The following is a 27,131-nucleotide window of genomic DNA, read 5'->3' on the forward strand; positions in this document are numbered from 1 at the left end:
TTGTCAGCGCATCTCTTCTCCTGGGCACAAAGCCTGTCTTTGCTGACCTGACTGCTGGGCTGATGCTAGTGCCAAAGCTTTGACTTCACTTTCTTTGAGGGTTCTTAACTTTTAGATGCTGTTTAGAGCAAGTTGCAAACACCAGACACATTATCTGCTAAGATCACTAGACTGGGTGTCCACTTTGTCTTCCCAAACAAACATAATCTCATCACTTACTGTTGATGCCCCGCCACAGAGGTTCTCCACATTTACCTACCAGTGACCCAGCAACACACAAGATGGTGCTGGAAGAACTACACAGCGTAGTGAGACAAAGACAGAGGAGCTTTGCATCTTCCTCACTGCTCACCCAAAAACATCAGTGTTTAAGGAAGTCTGTGCCTCTTCCCCTGCTAACAGCGGGGTTTAGGGCTGTGCAGTGCCCAGAGCTCCACTGCAGCTGCTGCCTATTGATTTCCAGGCTACTGTGTCAGAAATTCAATACACAGAGGTGACAGTGTATGTTACGTGTTATTCTGTGTACCCTCCAAATCCAAGCAGTTGGCACAGGGCCTGAAGCACTAGCAGCTGATACAGTTGCTTAATACTGTTAATATTTGCTTACAACTGTACAACATAAGAGACAACACCATTTGGTCCCATCCTGTGTGAAAGTCTCCTCAGGATGGCCAGCAGACAGCTTTGTCTGGGTTATTGTGAAGATGCTGTGTGATCTGGACTGTTAGTTAGGAAGACAGGAGAATTTGAAAACAAACCTGAACTCACTCAGTCACAGCAATGTAAGAGCCATTTTTCTAACTTGTGATTGAAGATGCTGTTGCTGGAAACATGTTCTTTCCCTTTCAAAACTGCTTTCAGGACTCCCTCCTTCCCTTTTTTGCTTCTGTTAATTTCCCCCTCGCACCCACCATCTTTCCCCTTAGACACACACACAGCATCACTAATAAAACATCACCCATTTGCAACATGTCCGAGTGTCCACCTTCATGGAGTCACATAATCCTCTAGAGCAAAAACAGTGCTTATCACCATTTACCCACAGTAAAGATCCCCATACTATCCCACTGCTACGTAAAGGTTTTCATTCCAGGCATTCACTTAGCAGCAAGATTTGCCTCTAGCTACATAAGGTTTCATCTCTGTTCCTCATTGCAGAAGTGCCTCGGGGAAGTTTTACAAATCACATAAATAAAGGAGTTATCAGGTACGGGATAGACAGTTCTGCACTGCCAAGAACCTCCGGTATCCCAGACAGATCTCAGCCTGGGAAAGTTTCCAGTTAGGACCTGCTCTACATTTTGCTTTGATTTCCCAATTGGTAAACTCTTCTACATGGGGAAGGATCTCCAAGCTGCCCCTGCACTCCCAAACTGCATCCATCTTGGTTACCAGCTGTGCAAGTAAAAAAGTTGCTCACCTGGGATTTGTCATTTCTCCCAGGAATAGCTTAGTGTCTTTTAACAACCAAGGAAGAAATATGTAGCAGAAGTACTTCTGTGCCATCTATTAACATGACAGCAGGATCTGCCATGCCCAGAACTCCATTTCCAACTATACTGGAAGGAAAGGGAGGACGAGACCAACCATCCCAGGTGCTCAGGGCAGCCAGACTCAGGGCAGCAGCTGGCAGGTTTGACTGACTTGTTTGGTCCTGCTCATCCTACTCCATCCAGACCCCATGAACTAGGAGCTGTGCTAAACAAGTTTGTGAGATGAGTTTCAGTTGTGCATCTGTGGTAGATGGCTCAGGACATGAAGACAGGCTTGGACCCACCCTTCATTCATGCCACAGTCTCATGCTCCCTCCTGAGCTTCCCTTAAACCAGAGCTGGCATTAAGCACTCATCTATTCCACCAAAAATCACTCGGAACTACTGCACTTAATAATAAGCAGAGAAACTATCCATCCATCTCTCAGTAAGGAATATCAACATTTGCATCTCATGAAGACTACTTTCAATATTACCAGTAGATAAAAGTCAGCGTTTTTCTTTTTTCTGGTTGGTGAACAGAAGCAGTTCGAGAAATGAGCAGAGTGCAGCACGTAACACTACAGCTCTGTCAACATATGTTAAAAGTCATTACTATGACCATCTTGCTTCCTCGTCCTTCTCATTGTGACCCAGCTCCAGCTGTCAGCAACACATTAATGACTACAGTCTGTTTCAGATCAGAGAAGGAGGCAAGACAGTTGCAAATCATTGATATTGACTATTGGTCTTAATGGAAACGCTCGGTAATTTTGCATGTACATTCAAAGGGGATGGAAAAAGACAATAATTGTCATTTCAGTGTTCTGATCTCTCCCAAACTAGCTGGAAAGGAAACAAGTACTGTGGGCAAGAGTTAAAAAATATAAAGCCCCCTCCACTTCCATGTAGTGTGGGCTCCCTCCTCCAGTGTTCCATAAAATACTGGAATTTACATTTTGTACGGCTCCTTGGTATAGCTGAGGAGTTGCTTGGCACTCATCAAGGCTTTAATAAAGCAGTCATTGGACTTTTGCCTGATGTAGTTATTCATTTTGAAGTATTATTCTAGTTCTCATTCCACTTGTCTATATTTGACTAATGGCAGCAGTGCCACACACACTTCCAAGCTCTCTCTGTGTACAGAGACTCAATATTTGTTTTCTCAATTATTTCTAAAATAACATCTGTAATCACTCTAAGCTTTCTTTTGTGATACATATAGCAACACTTGGTGCCTTCCAGGCTTCTATTTTAAGTAACCTTTGATCAGGACGCCTGTCCTGGGGGCTGGAGTCCTGTTCAACAACAGGACAGGGATCACTCCAGCAAAAGAAACATGGATTTCTTAGGGTGTGTGTTTTGTTGTCCCTGCAAAGCTAACATCCCTTTTAGAGAATTCCTTACCTATTTAATCTTTAGTCTTATCCCTAGAAAAGCCACTGTCAGCTGTGAGTTTGAAAGGATGGTAGCTGCTATGCTCATGCTACTTAACATACAAGCACTTGTCCAACTTTTATTTCAGAGAGCTGGCCAAAGCAGAAGTCAAAACTTGAGTCCCACTAATCCACACATAATTTGAACTGGCAGCCTGAAATCCAGGGTCAGCTCTTCTTGCAGTTCTGGGTTCTCCACTTGTGTTATTTCTCACCTAACTTTACGTGTATGAGACTGGAGAAACGGGGAGAAGAAACAAATTTACTCCTCAAATGCTGGAGAGATGACAGGGAACTGCTGGGGGAGACACTCTTATGTAAGGTAACCTCTGCTAAGTGCTCACAGTACCACTGAGATATGAACTACGCAGCTGTAATAACAGTCTCCTACTGCCATCTACCGCGTTGAGATCCGTTACTAGCACGAGTGGCTCACCTCCGTGACATTGCTGCAGAGGGAAGCTGGGAGTGAGCCATCAACAGCTCTCTCTTTTTCTGGGGAAGATTTTGCTATACAGCCTTTCAAGCACCTCCTCAAACATGCACAATGCTCAGCTACTTTGTCCAGAAATACAACTTACCTCCTCCACTTCATGTTTTGGGGACAATTGATGGGATCATGGATGGTGAAAGAACACTTTATTGCAGATAAATCTAACTGTTGAAAATAAAGAGGAATCCAAACTAGAATGTATCAAGGCTTTGAGCTACAGTGAGGGGAAAGAAGTCCATCGATTCTAAAACATCTAAGAGCAGCTTTTTGCTACCAGAATATCAGAGAAGGAATATATATACAGGATAGTTTTGTTCTCTTAATAAATTAATCATAGCTGCCACTTAGCCATCTACGCAGGCATATGGTAGATGACTGCTAGGTAACCAACGCCCATATGGTAGAGAAACTCCATACCCAATTATGCTGACTTAAATCTCTCTGGTGCATCAAGGTAAAAAATGATCATATGCTAGAGATGTGTCCTGCCCAAGTATACAGATTTAATCATTCCAATGCATCAGAAAAATCACATGTGGAGCCATAATTTGCTCAATTATGCCAGCCCATCTTCTGCTCCGTGTCAAGAACTAGACCTTCCACAAACAGAAATTGTGCAGAAGGGATGTCTTCATGTCTGCATCTCAAAGTGCAATTCAAGGATCATTGATAACCAATAGAACAGAGGGGTTTTTTATATTTATATACTTGTTCTTAAAACAGACACATGCTTCGGCATTTCTAGCCTGAAAAGACAAATTAGAAGCCTCAGGCTAGTTTTCTGTGGTTCTAAGGGAAAAAACATACTGCTTTGTACTGAACTGAAATCCCACTCAGTTCACACTCTAATGACACCGTTCAATATATGTTTAAAAAACACCAACAGGAATTCAACGATATTGTGCTAGGACTAGTAAATATAAATTATCCCCCCTCCTCCAAAGTAGCCTAGCAATGTGCTACAGGATCCAGATTCCTGCCACCATGTCAGAACACCTGAATTTGCTGCCATGAGCATTTCACAAGCAGTGAAGGTGATATAAATATGGCTCACATCATCACCCTGACACTAAATGAACATAAATAACAGGGTTTAAACTCAAAGCTAGAAAGTAGCCTCTTTGGAAAGTTACAGTGACAAGGAGCATGTGTCTATCTACCTGACACAATCAATAGCCCAGTATTCTCTTTAAAAAAAGAAAAACAGAGCATGAAGTAGGTACGTGAGCTTTAAAGTTCCCAACTGTTATGCTTTGGTAGATGCCTTTTAATAGACACAACTTTACCACTGTAAAGGCTGTATCTGCTAGTCCAGGTTCAGATTAAAGATAGAGCTGTAAGCAAAGCAGGCATGCATTCACTAACAACATCCTCATGGAGATCTGGACCGGTACTTTGGAAGAGGAACAGATTTCAAGTTAAAAATATGCTTTCTAATGAGAAGGCTGCATTGTGGGTTTGGTTTTTTAAATAAAAATCACAAGTTTTGGGATAGATCCTGCAGCTTTAGCAATATCGATGAGTAGAAGAAGGAGCATTGATCACAACCCCTTCTCATGAGCATCCCCTACATTACAGTCTCCCCCTTCGCTGTCGTATTCCCCTCCTGCCTTACCTCTGTCCTGCATTCTCTGCAGACAAAAAACAAGGCTCTTCCTCCAGCCTGGCATCCCAGATCTAGAGACAAAGAAATACAAGTCTGTAATGTCTTGAAGAAGCTTGCAGATGTGCAGCTGGAATACAAAACCCAGCTTCTTTATAGGGCTACACCTTGATGGAGAGGCAAGTCCATCCGTGCTTGCAAAGACAGGCTCTGCTTCCTGCAAAAGCCTGATTGTGAACCATTCAGGCTGCATTTTGCTGCAGGGATGGAGCAACTTCACATGTCCACAGCAAAAGAAACAGATGGTGAGAGAAGGGTGGACAGATGAATGGGTAAATCTCAAGGAGTTGAGCAATTTCTTAAAGGGCATGTTTGTCTTTTATGCCAGCCGCACAGAAACCACAGACAACAATACATTCACAACACAATGTAGTCCAATAGTTTAGGGTTCCTGTTCAGAGGATGAAAATATGCACAGCCTCCCCCCAATGTAATTGATAAGCCAGTTTTCTTTGGAACTTGCTTGCTTCTTACATCTCCAGTTTAGAAAAATGTATGTGTTTATACCTCTTAGTACAGGAAAATAGTGAGAAACCTATTCATCTTTTGAATTGGTACTCAATTCTTTTCGTATGCCTGTCAGACTTAAGAACATGCACATATGCTCCCCAAAGGAGGAAGGGTCATTATGCCCATTTTCATCAAGGCTTGCTAAAATGCACACTAAAAAAATCATGGCTTTCAATGACAGTTTTCTAAGCTAATTACAGTTGCAATAACTATGTCCCTCCTACAGATTCTGTTGTAAGATGACATTAAGCCTACTTCTGATCTAAGTTGTTGGATGCTCTTAGGGAATCCCTACTTTCTAGCTGTATTTGAGAGGAATTACAATTTCTACACAAGTAGCACATAACAGCATTCCCTCTCTCATAGCATGCAAAGACAGAAGAGAGAACAATATTGTTGACACAAGACATAATTTCAAGTGTGTTATAAAACTGTACATAAAATACAGATTCCCATAGAACAGGACAAGGCTACTTTAGATCTCATTTCAATTTAGCATTAACTCACCATCAGATTTGTCTTCTGTGCCCGTTTTGTAGTTCACAAGCAAAAATAAGCTAGCACAAAAGCAGTCTGGCATTGCAGCTTGTGACCCAAGAGGCAAAAATCCAGAAAGCCACACGTGTGCCAGGAAGAGGTTACAAACACTATTCTTATGCACCATTTCTGTTTTGACTTTCCACCTAGGACCATGCAAAAAAAAGTCAAGCATTTATCAAAGAATTACAATTTTTCTCCTAACCAGCACACCTGCTAATTACATACAGAAATGGTCTTAACTTCTGCTCTTCCTGCAAAAAAATTATCCATAGTGTCCATCTAGACTTTTTACCAAAGGGTTTTTGTTTTTTTGTTTTGCTGCAGCAGTTCAACACTTCTGTAAATGCCATGGTAAAATACAAAAAATCTAGGGTATGCTTCAGGTGCCTTTAGGAAAATATACAGAAGTAAGTAAAAAAGATATGCTGGGACTTTATCTTGGGAAGAGAGGTAATCTTTGCTATGAAGGAAAGAAACACTTCTGGATCTCTCATGTTACAAGAATTAGTTTGCAAACAGTTTTGCTTGTGGCCTCATGCACACTAAGTGTTTAACAAATTCAACAAACTAATAGTCTAGCCAACCTAGAATATGCAAACTATGGAAAGCAAAAAAATTCTTGCTCTGTTTTAAACAAGGTATTTGTTGATATATAACAAATTCTTTCATATGATAACTTCTAAGATGAAGAGCCTGAAAAAAGAAAAAAGAAAATCAGAAGGAATTTCTCCATCCCTCAGAGAAACACGGATAAGTTGCTTTATGTTGAGTGGCTGTGAAAGTGTGTGAGGACGCAGTGCCCTGCACCAAGGCTTATCTCACAAGATGTCCAGCTGGTACTTGCCCACAGTTTTATTTCATCTTAAAACCAAGATGTAGAAAGTAAGATAGAACATCAAAGCCTTAGGGAAGGATGAAACCCTAGTGTCTGTGATAAGAGAATCAGTTTCAAAACAGCAAATCCTCCAAACATCAATATAATTTGGTTTTGGACTCCTGTAAGTCTAGTTTTGGTAGGGGGGTGTAGAAGTCCACACCGAAGCTTTGTAACTGATTAATTTCAAGTTTGTGCAGCATCTCTCACCAATCTTACAGGATGCTGAAATGCCACTGTTTCATACAAAATCCCCTTAGAACAATCCGCTGCGATCCCCCATCTTCCTCAAAAATAATAAACAAGCTTTTTGTGTTGATGCAGCTTTGTGGAAGTAAACACAATTACGCCTCATGCTAAAATGAGCAGCATACTAATGAGAAGTACTGAATCAATTATTCCCCAGGAACTCAGGGCTATCAGCAGTCTGAGATCAGACATGGTAGTTTATACAGCTTTCACAGATTCCTGATAAGAAATAAGCATAGCACAGCCGCACTGAGTCTGTACTATACACACAAAGATAGATTCCTGCCCTTCCTCTCCTCATTTGTTTAAGTTAAGCTGATTTTGCTTCAGAACTTGGAAAGCTTCTTATTCCAATTCCCCCTCCCTCACTGGCATTTTATGAATGCCTGTGGGCTGGATTAAAAAAAAATGCCCAGAACAGCCTTCCACAGGTTAGAGTTGACATTGAGCCTTTTTGAGGGAAACCATATGTGTGAAAGCTTGTCAGTTCTTAGACTGTAAATACAAGACTACTGAACCGACATTTACAAAGTGCTCCGAAAGCCATCTGTCTGGATGCATGTTTAAGTGCCGAATCCCACACCTAGGAGAACACGACAGCACACAGAACAGCCCCGCGACTCCGGCAAGTGTGGTGCTCCCCTCTGTCCGGGTCTGCTTTTACCACTGCCTGCTGGTCCAGCTGATGTTAACTGAGAGAGAACGCAAGCTAAAGGTTATCTCATAGCACGAGTCCATCAGTTATATACAGCATCAGTGACACTGATAGACTTGTTCCCAATTCAGGCATGTCTGGCCAGACCTTTGCTACCTTTGTTTCTTGCAAGCACAGAAGTGCCAGCTCTGCAGTCCTCGCTCACAGCAACAACATGAGCTAGCTTGCAATTTCTAAGATTAATTCCTTTTTCCGCATCCTGTCATGTAACCACTCAGTAGCATGGCTTTTCCTGACAACCCTGGTCCTGCATCTCACCCTCAACCAGAAAGGAACATTTTAAGAGAGATGCTGACACCTCCAGGGCCTCATTCCATCTTCACATATCCCCTAAGACTATCCAAGTAACACCTGATACATAGAGGGCTGCTGAGATGATACTGAGCCACTTTATACAACACCCAAAACAGAAAGAGTGCTGTTCCACCATGGTTCAGACAGGTAAATACAAAACCACAGAGCGCAGAAAGGAGAGAGCAAGTTAAAAAAAAATGTTTGTTAACGTGGAAAAGGAGAACATGCTTCTAATGTCACAAGAGAGGGTCAGTTTGCTTGTAAAGAAGAAAAGTGCTGCTAGGAATTGAAAGCAGGATGGTGTGGCAAGCAGTTTGCTAAGAGATATGGGCAGGTCATAACGGAAAAATTCAGCATCAAAGACAGAATGCAGTAAGGAGCTGCAAACAGCCTTACAGGGGCTTAGGCAGCACCAAGGAATAAGGAATTCTGCAAGCAAAGGTCAGGTTTGGGGCATCTGAAGGGGACAGATGACAGACAGGTAAAAAAGTGGTTTCCAGAGTAGTAGCCTGAATAGACTCAGCATTTGTATCATTTCACATTTCAGTCAGAAAATACAAAGAAGCATTGAAGTACCTATACAGCTATGTAGTGTTAAATTTCTAAAACTGGTCATGTACGGTTCCTGTCCCAGAGCCTCAGACATTCAGCTTAGCCAGTAACCATTACATTTTATAGGCCAAGTTTTCAAGAGACCAAGACCAAGAGACGTGTTTTTGCACTTGCACTTAGAAAGAGATATACAGGACCAAGTCTGACTATCAGCTCTTCAGGAACACTTGACATTATGAAAGTATCAAGATAAAATACTCCTGAGCTCCTGAAAGTACTCAACACCTACAGCACTGGAAACCCTCATGGGTGAGCAAGTGAGTCCTATCACTGTAGTGTAGAATGTGAGCAATGTGGAGAAGGATTAATGCACTTCAGGGGAAATGTGCTCTCACATAGACGCTGCCTCCAAATAAAAGGTGGAATTAGTCAGAACCAATCCTGGATTGGGTTTGGGCCAGTTTCTCTTCTCAGTGTTGTTGCTAGGTGAGATTTGAAGAGGCAACAGTGCATGATCTGTTGAAGGGAGATTTAATTAGAACAGCGCAGATGTTTTCATTCCTTTGTTCTATTTTTCAGTAATGCTCATTTCTCTTCTTCCATCGCAGATTAAAATAGTAAACCTTATGGCTCTAATATGACCTGCAATTTTCTGTATCTGTTGTCTCCCACCATTTCCCCTTCTCCTATTAAAAAGCCAAAAGCAAGACAGCCTCACTAGGGCCAGAAATTGCTCTTTCTGAATTGCACACTTCACACTCCCTGGAATACAGGTGTAGCTTACTTAGCAACTGAGTATCTCTGTCAGCTTTGCAATTCTGTGTCCATGAACTATTTAAATATGGGCCTGACCCAGCTTCCCAAGCACAAAAGCAATACATTTCAAAACTCAAAAGAACTGTATCTGACGCTTCTATCAGCTGTCACATTGCCAGGCAACAACATCGGAGCACCTTATATTTTTCCACTTTAATAAAGACAAGTGAAAGGCAGCTTCCGCTTGTAACTCCAGATAATTATGATCTTCAGAATCACTTCGAATTAAAACCTATCAGACAGTCCTTTTTCTTCATGGGGTTGATAAAGGATGCAGTGAGCTACCCAGTGTAAGTAAAACACTGAACCTCACTCCCTGAGGGCCACCTGTGCTCATCTCTGAGGTTACAGAGCTGGCTCCACCACATATAGGTGGGTTTGTATTTGGCTGTTACGGCCCACGCTTGTCAGTCCTGCAAAGCTGTGGCTCATTAACTCCCACCTCCCTCAGCACGGATCCATGCAGGCAGAGCGCCAAGGACAGCAGGAGAGCCACAGCACTTCATCCCGAGGCACCCAGAGGGCGATGGTCACAGGGCCAAACCCAGCGCAGTGTTGAAGGGCATGGCCGTCTCCAGCTCCAGGGAGCACGTCAGGTCTCACCTCCACAGCACTCATCTATCAGCTAAGGCAGGAAAGAGATGTTATTATTGTGGATACCAAATTTCAACCATGTACTTCTCCATTTGGCCCCGAACCCAGCTCGGGGCAGGCCTGCAACCCTGCCAAGCCCTGTTTAATCTCTGGCCGCAGTGGCCACCCCCCAGCCTCAGCGCACCCCACACCGCTCCCGCTGGCAGCAGCAGCTCCACCCCCCAGGCCACCCGCGGCCATTTCCAACAGGAGACCTGGAGAATTTGCCCCCCCCCGCCGGGAGCCGCCGTGCTCCCAGACAGCCCGAGCACAGCCAGGGAAGCCACAGGCAGGGACAGCTTCAGCCACCGCCGAGCCGCACCAGGCTGAGCAAGTCTCTCGCAGGCTACCCTGCGGTCACAGCCAGAGGCTCTGAGGCAGGAAGGGGCTGTCACTGCAGCATGCAGCCCGCGCCAGGCTGACCGAGCCCGGGACAGCGGGGCCAACACTGCCCGCGGAGCCGCGCTCCGTTGCGCCGCTGCAGCCGGCGCCGCGCACCGCTGCGCCGAGCCACGCGCGCACGGCGCCCCCCGGCGGCCCCGCGCGGTGCTGCGGAGCTCTTCGCCCCGCCCTTACCCGCCCCTGACCTCCCCAACATGGCGGCGGGGAAGGGCCCCCGCCTGCCCTCACTAGAGCTGTCGCAATAGCGCCTCGCTTTCGCTGCGCTTTACGGTAAGGCCGCAAAGCGGGGAAGAAGGCGGCCGGCTGAGGCGGTTGCCGGAGGAGCGGAGGCCGCCATGGACCGGAGGAAGAAGCCGCTGGACGTGGCCGCCTCCTCGGTGAGTGGGCGAACCTGGCCGGGAAGAAGCAAAAGAAACCCTCCGCCTCCCGAGGAGCGCCTGTCGCTCGGCTTGTAAGGGTGTGAGAGCGGCCAGGTGTGCCCTGTCACCCTCAGCTGCGGGGCTCCCGCGGGCGGCGCAGGCCGTGCTGCTCGGGCCTGGGGACGCGCTGGTGCGAGCCCCTTCCAGGGAAGGCAGTACGCCGGGGCTGCCTTTTCTGCCCCCTCGCCTTAACCCCAGCCCACTGAAATGCACACTCGTAAAAGCCAATACTGATTTAAAGGGTTACGGTACGACGCCGTGCGTCCCGCGTCCTGATGCTGCGTCTTGGTTTTGTGAGATGGGGGGGTGGGAGGTTTAGCCCCTTCGTCTTCCTGACCGAGCGTACGCACTGCGCTCTTAATCTGGGTGTGCCAGGGCTGAATTTGGCCCATTCATGATGTAAGGATAAGAGTAGGGCCTGAGAGGAAAATGTGAGTTTATTTCCTGTTTTTTTCTAAGGTCCGTGTCTTGGCAAGTTAACCTCCGGCCCTTGGGGGTGGTGAGGTGCTGTTCCTCACCACTCCCAGTAGTCTGTTAACAAGAGATTGCTACCAAACACTTCATTTTTCCAAATAAACAGTTAATGTAAACTGTGGGTTGTTGTATATAAAACATTTAACATTGAATTTTTGGATGATCACTTCTAAGCATTTGGGGAAAAAAAAAGTTTAATTTACAACACTATGCATCCTTGTTACAGGCACCTGAAAAGCAAATGCTTTAGTGCTTTGGACAAGTATTAATACCAAAGTCTTTTGCTTTCCTGATTTAATGTACATCTGTGAAATTTGTCTTCTGTAGGACTTGCAGGGGAAGTGGCACAATATCCTCTTCCAGACGAGTTTTTTTAATGCGATTTCAAGATAATACTCCTGCTGGTGACGTTTCCTAATAAAAGATGAGATGGGCGTTGGTCATAGATGGCAATGCTACTTACATATTTATTTTTTAAAAAAGAAAGAAAATCTCAAACTATATGAAAAGTATATAAAACAGTGAGAAATTATATATATTTCATGAAAGCAAACTTTTCTCAATTCTTTTCTGAGACAGGATTTTAATCATTATCTAATGGTTAGAAGTTTCCTTTTCAAATTCAGTAGTGTTATTTCATTAGTCCTTCTCTATTTGTTTGCCATTGGGAGGCTGGTAAAATCTGTCTGGAATTATGTCTCTCTTATTCCCATTATGTATCAAAGGATCAAGGATATCTTTGGGGTTTTTTTAAATCCCTAATCATAATTTGCATTCCATGTTTTTTGTATATTGTTTGCTGTAAACTTAAGAGTCATCTTTGTGATCGGATCAGTGTTTTGAAGTTCCACATAAAAATGCAATCAAATGTTCATATAACTGTAAATGTCAGATTGTTTTACCAGAAGTGCAGTTATTACCTTATTACAGTAACTGATGTACGTGTGTGTCATATGTCTTGGTTATTTATTTATTTATTTTGCTGTTGATGTAGTTGGTAGATCTCAAAGCAGAACTCTTCCGAAAGCAAGAAGAATTCAAGAAAGAAAAGCTATTGAAAGATGCTGGCATCTTTGCAAAGCCCAAAACTTCTAATAAGGTAGAAATATTTTTCCATTGTTGTTTTTGTCATTCTTTCTCCATAAAGTAAGGAAGTTCATAGTCAATCTAAATAAATAAATGCTCAGAGCTGTGTTGCTATTCAAATGTAAAACCTACATGATGAGGATATTCTTTAAATTTCTGTCAGCTCACTTCCAGGTGAGATTCTTGTGCACAGCAGAAAACTTATCTCATGCTTAGGCCCATCTGAATCATCTCTTAATCTTCATTCCCCAGGGAGCCACAGCTTTTGTAACTGTAGGAAAATATGTCTCTTTTTTTCTCCAAGTTTTTGTATGGTTCCCCAAAGGATGGAGGATGAGAGACTTCCAGAATCCCTGAACTGTCTTGATAAATGCTCTGCTCTCTGTTCGTCTATATCACAGTGTATAATAATGAATACACAATTACCTCTCGTGTATTACTCTTTGCTGCATGTTGTTTTCCATTCATTCTATAGCTTTCTAGTAGTAGAATATAGTATTGCTGCCATATTTGAAGAACATGCAGCATTTACAGTGCTATGCTATAAACAGGTAAACTGATTGTATTTTGTATCTAAAGTGAAGGTAATAGAGAACAGAAACAATTTGTAGCTTTGTTATTACTTTAGTAATCAGCAAGATTGTTCTTACTAATTTTTTTAACCTTAACGTCTTTGCCAGAATAAATTTTGTCTGATTTCTGAGTGCTTGGGTTTTATTTTCTTCTCAGCCTGTCCTTAACTATTGTATTGTACTGCAATCTGTGTAATTTTAGGCCATACATGCTGCATCCTACAGCACAGTAGGTACAGTCTCAAGTCAAACATGTTTGAGATGTTATTTACAAAGTCCTTCATGACTGATTTGCAAAGTTTGCATTATGGAGTTGAAATACATTTTAATCATTACCACTTCAATATTTTTAATTTCTTTATTTGTTGTTATAAAATTGTACTCCACAGAAACCAAGCATCTGGAACAAACAAAACACAGGAGTTGCAGATCGAGCCGAGAAAGATGTTGAGCAGAAGGCAGAAGAGGAGCATATATTAGATAAATCAAGGTAAGTCTTGGGCTCAGTAAGAAAGGAAGGCTTTGTAAAACTTGTTTTTCAGTGTTTAGAAAAGCACATAAAGCAAGTTATGTATGTTTTGGACCAGCAGTTCTCATTAGACCAACCAGTAAGACTGGCATTAGTTGCATGCTCTTTACCAGTGATGTACAGACTGCATCCCAGCAGTCTCATGCTCTAAGAATATCTGCCCTCACATTATCATAGCTGTCTAAGTATGTCAGGTTACTGATTTTTGAAAGTCATCTTTTGAATTAAAAGCCAGGGCAGCGATACATCAGAATTCTGTAGCGAAGTGTTTCTTGGACTTGACAGAAAATGGCTCACTTTTTTGCAAGATTTGACTCATCTTCTAAATGGGTTAGTTGCACAATAAGACATATATTGAAAATGCAATCTATAACCCATTTGCTGCTTTTTTGTAAGCAGTTCCTAGCTCTTCAAAATTGTTTTATAGCATTCTAGAAATTAGCTAAGGTTTTCTCTTCAGTTTCTAAGAATAAGCATAACTTCATATTATATCTTTCTTTTTTCTTTTTTTTTCCCCTGTAAAACAGTGTTTCAGTATCTCATACTTGCAAATAATGGTCTAGCTTCCAGTAATTATCTGACAGACCGTAGTAGTTAGATATAGGTGGAACACTTGTTACGTCGTTTTCCTGCCTACTTGACATATTCTGCTGAAGATTAATTCTGTAACTTCACTAAAATTATTTTCAGTATATACTCTGAAATTGGATATCTATGTATCTTCAGAAAAGTCAGTTAAGGTTCAAAACAAAAAAACAGGCATAAGTCAGCTTCTAGTAAATATTTCAGGCACTCCTGGTACTTTCCTGTTCCATTTATCTAAGGCTAAATTGGTCATTCCAAACAGTGTTGGGAATTGGTGGGACTGCAATGTTAATTTTTTTTTCTTTTTCAGGAAGAAACTAGAAGAGAAAGCAAAGCTGTATGAGAAAATGACAAAAGGCGACTTCCCAGGTGAACAAAACTGGTCTAAAATAAGTATTTTTATATATATTAAAAAGTTTGTTTCTAAAGTTCACCCTAAAAGTTGGCATTACAGCAGCTACACTATGAATTCACTGCTTGTCTTCTCACATGCTTTGAAATGGAGAAAAAAATATAGGTACTAGCGAAAATAAAATTACTTTTTGAAGGACAGCCTGTCCTAGTAAAGCACTATGGGCTTGTTTCACTCACTTATTAAGTGGGTGGAATATATTCTGGTTTTTCAATACACAATCTTAGAAAAACTAAAATAATTTATTCTCCATTATGCAGTCTTTGGATTGCATTGCTGATTTTCTGTCCTGCATTCTAATTCTTGGCCCTTTATGAAAAGAAGATGAGCAGGAGGGAAGTCTGGCTGGTCCGTATGTGAATGCCAGTCATGCAGCTAATAGGGTTAGAGAATTCTGATCTGTCCCTTTCTTCTCTCACTCATTCAGTCCTTTGCAAGACAAAATTATTAAAATAGAATCCAAATCTCCTTGCAATTAATCTCTAATGTTTTCTTTACTAGTGTCCATCTTTGCCACATATGAACCCACCACTTTTCTTTTCTAAAAAGTATTTTAGTGACTGCTTAACTACTGCCAACACACCAAATGTTAAGCATCAAATAAGTATTTGAACTGTTACATTACAAACCCTGTACTTCTGAAATAGTTAATGAGCAGAGAATATTTTAGTGCAAAGACTGCAACCTTTTCTGTCTTGTACACAAAAGATTAATTGCTTAAAAAAACCCTAAAATTTATAGTCAGAAATAGAGGTTATCACCGTGGAGCCAATTTATAGCTCCAAGTTTGTTTGGCACTGAATGAGATTTAAGTATTCCCCAATAGTGTGGTCAAGGGCATTGCTAGCTGCTGAAAAGCTGATTGTGGCTATTTTGTATTGATTTTGTGCTCAGTTCTGTTCTTTTCATGGCTGTTCTCTAAGAATCGATTTTCTGCCTTAGATGAAGAAACTGAGGATTTGTACCTAGTGGATTTCACTCAGAAGATCATAGACAAACAGCACGAAGTACAGGAACTGTATCAAAGTGAAGCTGCTAGAAAGACTTTGGAAAAAGAGACTGATGATGAGGAAACTCAACCTGAAACAGAAATACCACCGCCTGAGGACCCAGATGAAGAATGGTTGGTACTACTGATTGGGCTAAGCTGTCCTGACTAGTCTGTTTCTTGAGAATTTCATCGGAAAATTATTTTATTTTCTGAAGTATGTGGAGTGGCATCTTTTTTGTTTTGGTTAATACTACCCATTGAGAAGAGGTGGTAACATTCTTTCACTTCATGTCTCATTAAAAGACAGTCCGTCATGTTACTTTGCTTTCCATGTAGGTAACACTGCAATAGAATCTGCATCCAGGATTTTGAGAAATACCAATCAGGGAAATATACTATAAGTGAGACATCATAATGATGGTTGGACTTGATGATCTTACAGGTCTTTTCCAACCTTAGTGATTCTGTGATAATATCGTTTCTTACTTTCTTGCATAGTTTATGGGAGTTCTGATCGTAGTATTGATACAATTTTATGCTTTGTTGCCTTGTATTGAAATGCAATTTAGCAAAAATTGGCGGTTTTATTGTATCCACCTTCCCTTCTCTAATTGTGTATGACTTACAAAATGAGCAGTCATTTTCATTGTATGACCTCCTCTTAAAGGAGAGAAACTCTGATTGGAAAAAGAACAGGATTTTCCATCATTTCTTCCACTGTTTAACTGCAGCACAGCAAATAGTCTGTGACAATTTTCTGTGACATTCCAAGTAACCACTAGTTTTTCATCCAAGACATTAGGAGTAATTATGAAAACAGTCTGACTAAACATTTTCTTTGCCCATTTGTTTAAAATGCATACGGAACAGAGATTTTACTTCTGGTAATCAGTTTGAAACAGCAGTAACCGATACAACACAGAGCACCCCCATTCTCCAGTTTATTAGGCCAAGATAACATTTGCAATGTAATGTTTCAGAATAAATCGGGAGAATGAATCCAGCAGAATACCAGAAGACTGCTAGGTTGGAAAGGCAGATATACCCATGACCAGCCTGTTACTGAAATTCAAGATGAAACTATCAGTGAGCAGTGGGCTCAAACTGCTTTGTGCTCTTATCACTGTAAAGTGTCAGAAATGTAAACTGAGAGATTTTACTGTTCATATGGTGCTTTTCTATCATTACCTACATCTCACATCAATGACATGTATTATTATTAATAAATTGTCCATCTCAGTGAGGCCATATACTAATGAGGATATTTGGGTGCTAGCATAATTAATGCTAATTATTCTGCAGCGATCTTTAGTTACGTCTTTACTATAAGGAATGCAGCCTTTTTTTTTTCTAATGGTGTTACTTTATAATAAAAAACAAAGGGCATTGAGTATATAGTAAGCTTTAGACGTCCTTAGAAATTATGTAAAAGACTTAACTTACTAAAAGCACAGATCTTTAAAAGTTTGGGTTTTGGGAACTAGATTGCCAGTCATACTTTTTCAGATGTAATATTAATTCTTTAGAATGGTATAATTGAGGCAGCTTGACGCTAAAGAACTTTCTAGCATAGCAGGACAGTAAGTATAGCTCTTAACAGCTTTTTCGACAACTGTAAGTTAAGTGTTCAGTACTATAAAGAGTTGAATAAGAAGCACAGTATGTGCATTTTAGTCAGCCTTTGTTATGCTAGCTGAATGAACGCTATCAGCCTATTCTAAATGAGCTTTAGATTGATAGTTTAAATCTATTGTAGCAATTTCATATCTGCAAGAAGTCAATGCAACATCATTATTTTCACCATGGGAAGCAAGTACTAGGCTCAGTTTTACTTTGATGTGAAAACTACGTGACATTGTAACTTTTGAACAGTTATACACCATCTTATTGCCATTGCTCAAAGTGAGATTGAGTAAATGTCTGTGATAAAACTGTCATATGCCCCGTTCAGAATGTATCCTCTTAACGTATGAGTCTGTTAATTGAAAGGTAGAAGAAACTGTCACACATGGAGAGACTGAGAGGTGATGAATACTCTTTGGAAAGTGTCACTGCTGATGTCTTCTGGTTAAGAGTTCTGTAAATCTGCAAATAGAAGTTCTACATCAAATTTCCTTTGCTTTCATTACAGGGTTGATTATGTTGATTTCTTGGGCCGATCTAGACGCTGTATGAAGAAGGATTTGCCAAGTCTACTTAAAATGGATCAGGAACTTCAAGGGAAAAGGTGTGGTTTCTGTAATGGAAGTGCATGTTTCTTGCAGTATTTAACATACATTTTTTTAATGAGAAGGAAGGGAGGCTGTTCGTTGTTATCCCATCCTCAGTCCAGAATTGTTAAAGCTACTGCTTTCTCTAGATATACTTTACACCAACTTCTGCTGGTTACTACATTGTGCCTTAAAAAATAGACTGAGTAGCTACAGAGCAATTGCGCATGACTGTGATTTTATCAAAACTTCCTATTATAAATTCATATAGTATTCCAAGGCTTCTATTTTATTTCACTCTAGCAGTTCACCATTTGAAATACATGGCTGGTGTATTGGTTTTAAATTGCAACAGGGTGGAGGCCATGGATATCAAATAAAAGCCCAAATGAAATTTTTAATAAACTACTGAGGCATACTCTGATGTAAATGCTGACCAAATCTAAAACCTCACTTACGGAGCATAGCTTGCAGAGAAAAGAGCCACCTCTCAGATATTTGATGCATCTTTTGAAACTGTAGTCCTTGTGTGGAAATTTTATTTTATTATACCTTCCAGAAAATGCTAGAGAAGTGATTCCTGGTTCTGTTTAACCTGGAAATTGATTATAGTCTTTTAGCAGTTCCAAATTCATCATGGCATTCAAAGTGAATATCTATAGGCACCTCAATTGAGCCTTTACTGTTGCTAAGTGAAAATTCTTTCACACTAACAACTCATGAGTGTGTTCTCTGTATTTTAAACATAAGATGGAGAATACGAGTTCTTTGAAATTGCAGTCTCTGCATTGATATGGATGACAGTCAGCAAAATGGGCTTTAGCTAGACAATAAAATAAAAAGATTCTGCTGCTTCTCATGAGAAGACAAGAATATTTCCCATATTGGGTATTAATATTTGGCATGGACTTCTAGGGTAAATTAATGGCTACCTTTTTGTTATTTCAAATACCTTTCATTTTCTTAAGTTAAATCTGAAATGTTTCTAGATGTGGTTGCTAGCACCCCAACAGATGCCAATAAAAGTCATTATTTCATCTCCCATTCTGTGATTTGATAATGATTTCATAAAGCCTGTAAGAAAGGATATGATTTTGTTTAAGTCTTTTAATAACATGTTCTACTAGTACCTTGTTTCGAGGTAGTTTTGTATTTCTGTCTTCACCGTGTACCATAGTCATCAACGCTGCATCACTAAATGGTGCCTACAGTGATCTGTGTTTTGTAAATCTCCAACAGTGCATCAGATCTAATCATACTTTCACTGTTTGATACCATAAAATAGTTAAGTTCTACTCTATAATCCCTAACTTTGTTTTTTACTTAGACAAGGTCCTGATGGGAATACTCTGTTATCTGAAGACATGAGAAGAGAACTCCAGAGGCAGCAGTGGGAAAAAGAAGAAGAAGAAGCCCTCAGAAAACCCATGGGACCCATACATTATGAGGACATTCGAGAAAACGGTATACTTCCATACTTTATATCACTTATCTTTCTATCAACAATCAAAGAGATTGGTTTTAGAGGAAGCAAGGGAAAGTTACTTCTTGTGCCTTTATGGCAAACTTCAGGTATGTGTTAAGCCACATGTGTAATAACCATTCAGATTACCAGTATGTAAGTTCAGATTTATTTTTCCTCACATTGCTTTTTTCTAAAATGCATTTTTCAAATTTCATTACATCCTCCTGTTTTCTCCTTCAGTAAGCTTCACTTCATGCATCATCTAAAACAAGCCTATTTTAGCCATCTAAAACTAATGCGGTGTATGCTGTTGGGAGTAATTCAGTGCCTGAAAGCAGGGTGCATGGTGCTCGTAGTGACTGCCAATTATAAACTGAGTATAACTTAAATTTACTGATTTTCTTCTTCTTTTCAGAGGCCAGACAGCTTGGTGTTGGTTACTTTGCCTTTTCTCGTGACAAAGAACTTAGGAATAAACAACGGGCAACACTGGATATGCTAAGAGAGCAGGTAGGAGTTTAAAGAGCAAATTGGGGTATGAGGGCATCCTAGTTTCAGTGGTCACTGTATTTGATTTGTTGTGTAAGTCTTATACTAGGTGATGCCTGCAGCTGACTCCAAAAAAAAAAGGGGCCTCTTTTTGCCTGTTGAAACATGGTACTTGATGAGGATTGCTTTTAATTGTTTAGTGAAGGAAGATGTGTAGTTGATTATAATAAAAAAGGAAGATTAATTCATGTTTGTATTTGCTCTTAAGACACTCGATCAGAGAACTAAACGTGAACAGTTAAAAGAAAAAAGGAAGGCAGCTCTAGATGCAAGGCTGTCTAAACTTCGAGCACGGAAGATTAAGAAGTTAAGAGAAGCTGGATTAGAGGAAGAGGCAGAAAAATTGGAGAATGGAGGTATGATGTGCTGCCTTTTTAAATTAAATAATTGCTATTTCGTCTTGTACTTGATTGATGGACAGGCATACTCTAATTGATTTAGATTTGGACATTCAATATATCGGTATTATGTATTCTATATATACAACTAGTGTAATTCAAGATAGCGAGAGTTCGTATAATTGTATGTAGATATAAAATCATGCCAGAAATAGCTTGATAATGCAGGTAGAAATGCAATATGTAGATTGTAGGGTTTTTTTGATTCACACTTGACAGCAGGAATTACGTGGGTTAATTATGCAGGTTCAGGTTAGAGCGGCTGAAATTTTACTTGCTTTTTCTTTTTTTAAGATGAGGTAGAATAAAAAGTAGTAACAAGTTAATTTTGGTACGATGTAATATACACTCTTACAGTTTCAGTGCAGTCTGTAAATTGGACATACGGTTGACTTTAGGATTTAGGATGGTGAATTTGAGTTCTAATCCCATCTCTGGGCTGTCTGCCTTATGACACTGCTGTTCAACTTGTACTGTCTGTCTCCCGCTGTAAAATGTAGCTAATATTTCACTGTGTCAGAATTTATGCAAGTGATTAACTGTGAAGTGTTCTGGAAATGAAGAACAGTAATGTGCCACTGCTAGCTGTTACTGTTGTTCAGAAGAATAAGAATGCAAATTGTTTGCTCCGGTAAATGAAATGGAGAGAACATGCTAATGTTCTTATTTTTACCTGATTTTCTAGCTTCAGTATAACACTCAGCACGTTCCTTTTTGGGTTATTAGGTAATAGATTTTCAGCAGTCTTTTTGATACAACTAGAAAGCTAATGAAGTGTCTCGTTGTAGATACACTTCTTGATTATCTGGCTTACCCACTATCTTTTCTGAATTAATATGCAGTAATGAAAAAGAAAAATCACCTCCCTACTCAGATGCATGTCATTCTTAGAATAAAATGAGATAACTAGTATGAGCTCTATAAATGCAAATAACTCTTGCTTCCTATTCCTCCTATAAGGTTCATACAGATTTTTACCCATTACTAACAAAAACTATTATCTCCTTTTGTAACAGAGTTGAAAGGTGTTACTGACGAACCAGAAGTTCCGAGAGTTCCTGCAGCAAGTAGAAAGGTAGAGGTTGTCATCCAGGAGAGAAGAGATACAAAGCCTGGCGTACCTTATGTCCGAGAGTGGGATAAAGGCAAAGGTAAGGAAATGTGTGGTTCAGAAACATTGTTTGGAAGCAGTGTGCACACTGCTATTTTCATTTCTGTTTTGTGACAAAGTATGGTAAGACTGAGAAGCAATAAAATACTTTCTCCCTTTGTATTGATGACTGTCTAGCGTCCAGTGCTTGACAAGGCATGCCGTACTGCCAGTAGCTAATATAATGTCCCCATATTTTTTTTTTCTATATGAGTTATTTCATTTCTGGATGATCCAGAGAGGTTGACAGAATGACAAATTTCATAGTTCGTATGATACTGTCTTCCAGAGTGATGTTTTTCTTGATGTATTTCTGTAGTTTGTGCTATGTGATGGCAGGATGTATTACACTGAAACAGGTACAGGACAATACTAAAAAGTGATGCAAGCAGAGGCCGCTTCAGTGCCAATGTCCCATCTCAAAGCATCTTCCTTGTCAAAACATCAAGTGATGGCTGTCTTCTAGATCCTTCCCAAAGCCATTAACTCATTTTGCACCAGTTATCTAAGCTTATGCACATTCTTGTAGTCTGATGCCTGACTTCTAATTAAAAGAAAACAAGGAATAAGCAAAGCACACGAATGTCCACCTTCTTTAATGCTCCTGTAAGAGCAGCATTCCTATTCTGTGCAATACTGATATTATCAGCTTTTATTTACTTTTCACAGTCTCTCTTTGTGTTCAGTTAATGAACATCGTTGTGAGGGAAAACTTTGTGGTTTCCTTAAAAAACAAAACTTTCAGGTCCTATCTGTTACATCTTTATCCTGCCCAACACTGTTTTTTTCCTGCCTCTGAGGAATCCTAGTATCTGACTGACACTCAAGCAGCACTGTACTACACAACAAATACTACACTCAGAAAGCAGAGGACAGCTTACTCTAAAATGTGAAGTAAAATAACTGTGGTTCACTGAGCATAATTGTAACAAAGGCATCTAAATTAGTGTAAGAAGGGATAAACAAAACTCCTCACTCTCTTAGATGCTTTCCTCCTCACTTCCCCCCTCCACCCCAAAAGCAAAGGAAGAAGTCCTGCTCTGATTGGGGCTCTGTTTTGCTACATCAGACAAATGTGTAACCCTTCTGTATCACACTTTTCTACTTAATTTCTTTCAGAAGTCTTGGTAGAAATGAATACTGAAAAGAATTTTACTGGTTTTAGAGAGTAGGTTTGGGGGACATCTTTTTAAGTGTGGTGATCTTGAGCTGTTATTCCATTGCAGCACTTCAGAACTATTTTTAATCAGAAATCAGCAGCTGTCATAGCAACTAGAGTATCTACCACTTCTGTTGAAATTTTCACCTGTGCCCACTAGAGATAATCTAATCATCTCCATCTTCTAATAACTAAGCTTTTAATGCTTTGATTGGTTTGTATTTTGATTCACCCCTAACTAATTAGTCATTTTTCATAACCAATGACCACATTGTTAAAAGATCTTAAAGTGTTTAGGATGAGTTCTGTAGAGGATGGTGATTATCTTTAATGCTCAATGCTTTCATTCCTGCTCTGTAAAGAAAGTGGACTGACAGCTTAGCCAGCAATCTAGTACTAGCTGGAGAAGTAATTTCAAATGGTGGTACACAGCTGCATCTTTTCTGTTTGCTAATTTGTTTTCCCTCCTTTCTGACTGATCTTCAGACCCTGAAATCTATATTCAATCTACCATTTTCCCTGTTTCTGACAGAACTGATGTTTGGACAATGGTCAAAGAAACAGGAAGAACTCAGAGATGAGCGAGACCCAGAATTTGCGCCACCTTCTGATTACTTTATGGGACAAAAGAAAGAGGATAATTACAGAAGCCGGAATTTGAACAGTCCTGAAACCTCCTCTGAAAAACTGGAAACGGAGACAGCACAAAAGCAACAGATGCCATCAGTGCAGGCCAACGGCAGCAGCACTGAAGATGTGCCACCATCAGTGCAGGCTTACCACAGCAGTGTTCAGGATGAGTCAGCATCAACAGAGGTCTGTGGCAGTGACACTCAAGATGTGCAATCATCAGCAGAGGATGACAGCAGCGATGATGAGGATATGCTGCCATCAGCACAGGTTTATGGCTATGGTGCTCAAGGTGTGCTGCCGTCGATGCAGGCTTACGGCTATGGCGCTCAAGATATGCTGTCATCAGTACAGGCTTATGGCTATAACACTCATGATATGCCATTTCCAATGCAGGCTTATGGCTACGGCGCTCAAGGCATGCTGCCCCCAATGCACGCCTATGGTTACAGCACTCATGATATGCCATTTTCAATGCAGGCTTACGGCTACGGCGCCCAAGATGTGCCACCAGCAATGCAGGGCTGTGGCTGCAGTGCCCAAGATGTGCCGCCAGCAATGCAGGGCTGTGGCTGCAGCGCCCAAGATGTGCCGTCGTCAGTGCAGGCCTGTGGTTGCAGCGCCCAAGATGTGCCATCGTCAGTGCAGGCCTGTGGCTGCAGCACCCAAGATGTGCCGTCGTCAGCGCAGACTGACAGCAGTGACACTCAAAATCAGGAACCACTTTACCAAAGTTTAGATGATATGCTGTCTTATTACAGACAAGTGACTTGAACTGAGAAAAAAGATAAGCAAGAATAGTGATTTAAAGAACTGAAATAGAATTATCTTCTTGGCAAGAATATTATTTTCCCACATACAGGAAAAATAAGTTTCTGTAAGTACATCAAAATAAATCTCATGGAGACCTAAGCTATTTTACATCACAGCTGTACTTTTGCCCTGTTGGATCTTTTTTTTTTTCCTTTCTGTATTAAAATCATATGGGGGTTTTTTTTGGCAGTATTTATTTAGTTTAGTACATATTTCATTTTAACTCCTTGCCACTTACACCTGAATTTTGGGGTACATTAATGGCTTTCTTTCAAGAGATTAACTCTTTCTTTACTTTGTCACTCCCCAGCTAGCTTCTGGTTTGGAGGTATTACCAGTTTGGTGATACTTGTAGAAACAGTATTGAAATGTCAGGCCCTCTGCTGCCAAATACAGAACGGTTTTAGGGAATTTGTCTCCTGCCTTTAGGAAGTGCAGAATATTATCTAGTGAACAGTGGTGGACAGTAGTTCGCATGGTTGTAATGGCTTCTGCATTCCTGAGGTCAGTATATAACTCATAATTCTGTGAAGCAAATTAGAGTGGAGAGAGCCATTGCAGAGATCAATAAATAATGATGGTTAGACTAAGAATAAACACTTCACTAAAGTAGAAGTCTTGACACCTGAAATTACTGTCTTACTGATTTGGAAAATGCTCTCATAATTCTCCAAGTGCATTTTCCTTGCATCATCTGTTATATTTATGGCTTTCTTTTATTTAATACTTTTTTCCAAAAACTGTGATATTGCAGTCATTATATATAAAAGCAGACTGACCTTTACCAAACAAGCTGTTATGCAGAATCTCAGTAAATGAAAATAATATGTATTTACCATGTAGAACATTTTTATTTCTGAAGGTAATTTAGATACCCCCATTTGTATTTTACAAGCTCGTACAAGGATAAGACCTAGAAAAGCAAGTTAGAATGGGCAATTTCATAGATTGTTTAAAGTTAAATGACAATGATACTGTCAAAGTAGTGAACATTTCAACAAAATAGTGAACTGGCCAAAGAAACAGAGATAATGTGCTACTCTTCAGTCAGATTCAGGCTGCTTTGCGAAGCCTGGTGAACAGCAATATATTCAAGGTCACTGAGCAAACTTAACAACATGCAGAACACATTCACTGTGCCCAAACTCAGTTTTAACCTCAGCTAGTAAACACGCTTCCATCTCTCCTCTTTCCTATATTGCTGGCTTTTGCACAGGAATTTGCAGAGCAGGAATAACACCCCACAAGAGCACCAGTGGTACCATTTTAAAGCCACAAAATACCTCAGCCTTTTGTCCTTACCAAATGGTTAAGAGACTGCAGCTTTATGATAACTTTGGGTTTCTGTTTCTCTGAACAGACCTAGAACTTGAGGACAGTATGGCAGTGTTAATGGCCACATCCTCCTGAAATGCACAGAAAGCTTAGCGGCAGCTCTTGGTTTTGCTGCTGCCAACAGTGACCTGAACTCAGCTGTTGCATGTGGCATTAGGGGGTATATTTCTTCCTTTCCTTGAAACTCTTCAGTATGAATAAATAACCTGAAAATAAACAATGATTGTATACTAATGACTAAAAGGAAGATGTTACAAACCCCTCTGGTTTTACCAAATGCGACGGCATCAAGGCAGTTTTTTTCCTCATAAATTTGGTACAGTCTCAGGTTAGTCAATATCCATAGCAGTCAAGTCTTACTGATTTTCTATAAGAAATTCTGCCAGCATATACCTATATTCTGCTATTTATTTCATAGTAACATTGAAGTAGTCTCTGATGACCCTGATCTAAGCAGAATTTTTTCAAACGCTGCGTCACCTCACATTTAATTTTGAGTTTAAAAGAGTTGCATTGTGTTTTAGCAGCTCTCTTCCACAAGGATAGTAAGTGGTCAAAACACAAATTTGAAATTTGACTAGTTAGGGAAACAGTGTTTTTGCAGTGCCACCAGTTGTTGAACTTGTACATAGAAACTGATGTTAAACATTGGAATGTTTTGTAAAGAAGTGTTTGGTTGCTCACAGAGTAAGCAAGGCAAAATCTAATTGCTAAGCTAGAGTTATTTGCAAAGACTCTACTACTTCTTTAGGGTACCAAACTACTTTGAGTAAATTTTCTAGGTATCCACTACCAGATTCCACTGCTGTGCCTCCTCAGCGGGATCACCACCTTTGTCCTCATGCTTAACCATGATCCACTGGTATGGCTGGAACATCTCTAATGTCCTGTTGACAGAAGTGACTTAATATTGACTGACATGTTTAAGCTATTTAATTAGGGCAGCGTGGTTGTTACAGCACAGGAAATAAAGGACCTCATTCAGATTCCTACCATTAGTCTGGGAAAGCTTTGTTCAAATGATGTAACTTCTGTGCATGTCAGCGAATGGTAAGTTTGGACTCAAAACAGCTTAGTTGTATGTTGGAATAAACACTGGAATAAACATCTAATATTTCACTTGTAACGGGCAATTTCAATGAGTGAGGCAGGGTAGAATTGGTTTTCAGCTTAGAAACACTGCTTTTTTTAACGCAGGTAATGCGTTTAGAAGTATTTTATGAAATCTATTGGAAAAACAATCCCTTTTGACCAGAGATGCTTGAACTAATCCATATTTAAATTTCATAGGAAGAAAGAATTTAGTACTGTAGTTTCTTGGTTCCTACAAATAAGATCAGTTAGTAAGCGATTTTGCTGTTTGAAAGAAATTGAAAAAAAAGATTTAAAAAACTGACATGTATTTTGTATCTTTGAAAGGTCTTAACTTAGAAACCACTATAATGCCCTTGAAAGATGGGGGTCCAGATGGTACCATTACAGTGTGGAGAAAAGGGAAATGGGAGATGGAGATTGGTGGAGCTGCAAAGTAATCACCAGTCCATGCCGAGTTAGGCCCAGGAGCTCTGTGCTGGAAGTGCCGTTGTATCTCTATGTTATATTGTGTCCCTCTTTCTAATTTTTTGTTTGTTTAAGGCAGCTGTGGGAGGAAAGATCAACTGAAACATAAAAGCATGAGAATCTCCCCAGATTGTTTGGAAACTTG

The 27,131-nt window shown here is 40.4% G+C and overlaps 1 protein-coding gene across 1 annotated transcript; it reads left to right on the plus strand.

Annotated features, from left to right (window-relative positions):
* The first annotated feature begins 10,984 nt into the window (after nt 1-10,984).
* CCDC174 (coiled-coil domain containing 174) lies at nt 10,985-24,082 on the plus strand. Its single transcript, XM_059823252.1, has 11 exons — nt 10,985-11,026; nt 12,537-12,641; nt 13,590-13,690; nt 14,625-14,683; nt 15,669-15,849; nt 17,849-17,944; nt 19,255-19,391; nt 19,808-19,902; nt 20,150-20,297; nt 21,356-21,490; nt 23,181-24,082. The coding sequence occupies exons 1-11, from the start codon at nt 10,985-10,987 to the stop codon at nt 24,050-24,052; spliced, it is 1,971 nt and encodes a 656-aa protein (XP_059679235.1). The 3' UTR covers nt 24,053-24,082.
* The last annotated feature ends 3,049 nt before the right edge of the window (nt 24,083-27,131 follow it).

The sequence above is a fragment of the Gavia stellata genome, chromosome 12 (genome assembly GCF_030936135.1).
Source record: "Gavia stellata isolate bGavSte3 chromosome 12, bGavSte3.hap2, whole genome shotgun sequence".
Classification (NCBI taxonomy): Eukaryota; Metazoa; Chordata; class Aves; order Gaviiformes; family Gaviidae; genus Gavia; species Gavia stellata.

Excerpts from the sequence above, each read along its gene's own strand:
- CCDC174 (XM_059823252.1), top strand. The coding sequence starts at position 10,985 with ATGGACCGGAGGAAGAAGCCGCTGGACGTGGCCGCCTCCTCG. Across the intron at positions 13,691-14,624 it reads CATATATTAGATAAATCAAG|GAAGAAACTAGAAGAGAAAG; the intron begins GTAAGTCTTGGG and ends TTTCTTTTTCAG. Across the intron at positions 19,903-20,149 it reads TGGATATGCTAAGAGAGCAG|ACACTCGATCAGAGAACTAA; the intron begins GTAGGAGTTTAA and ends TTTGCTCTTAAG.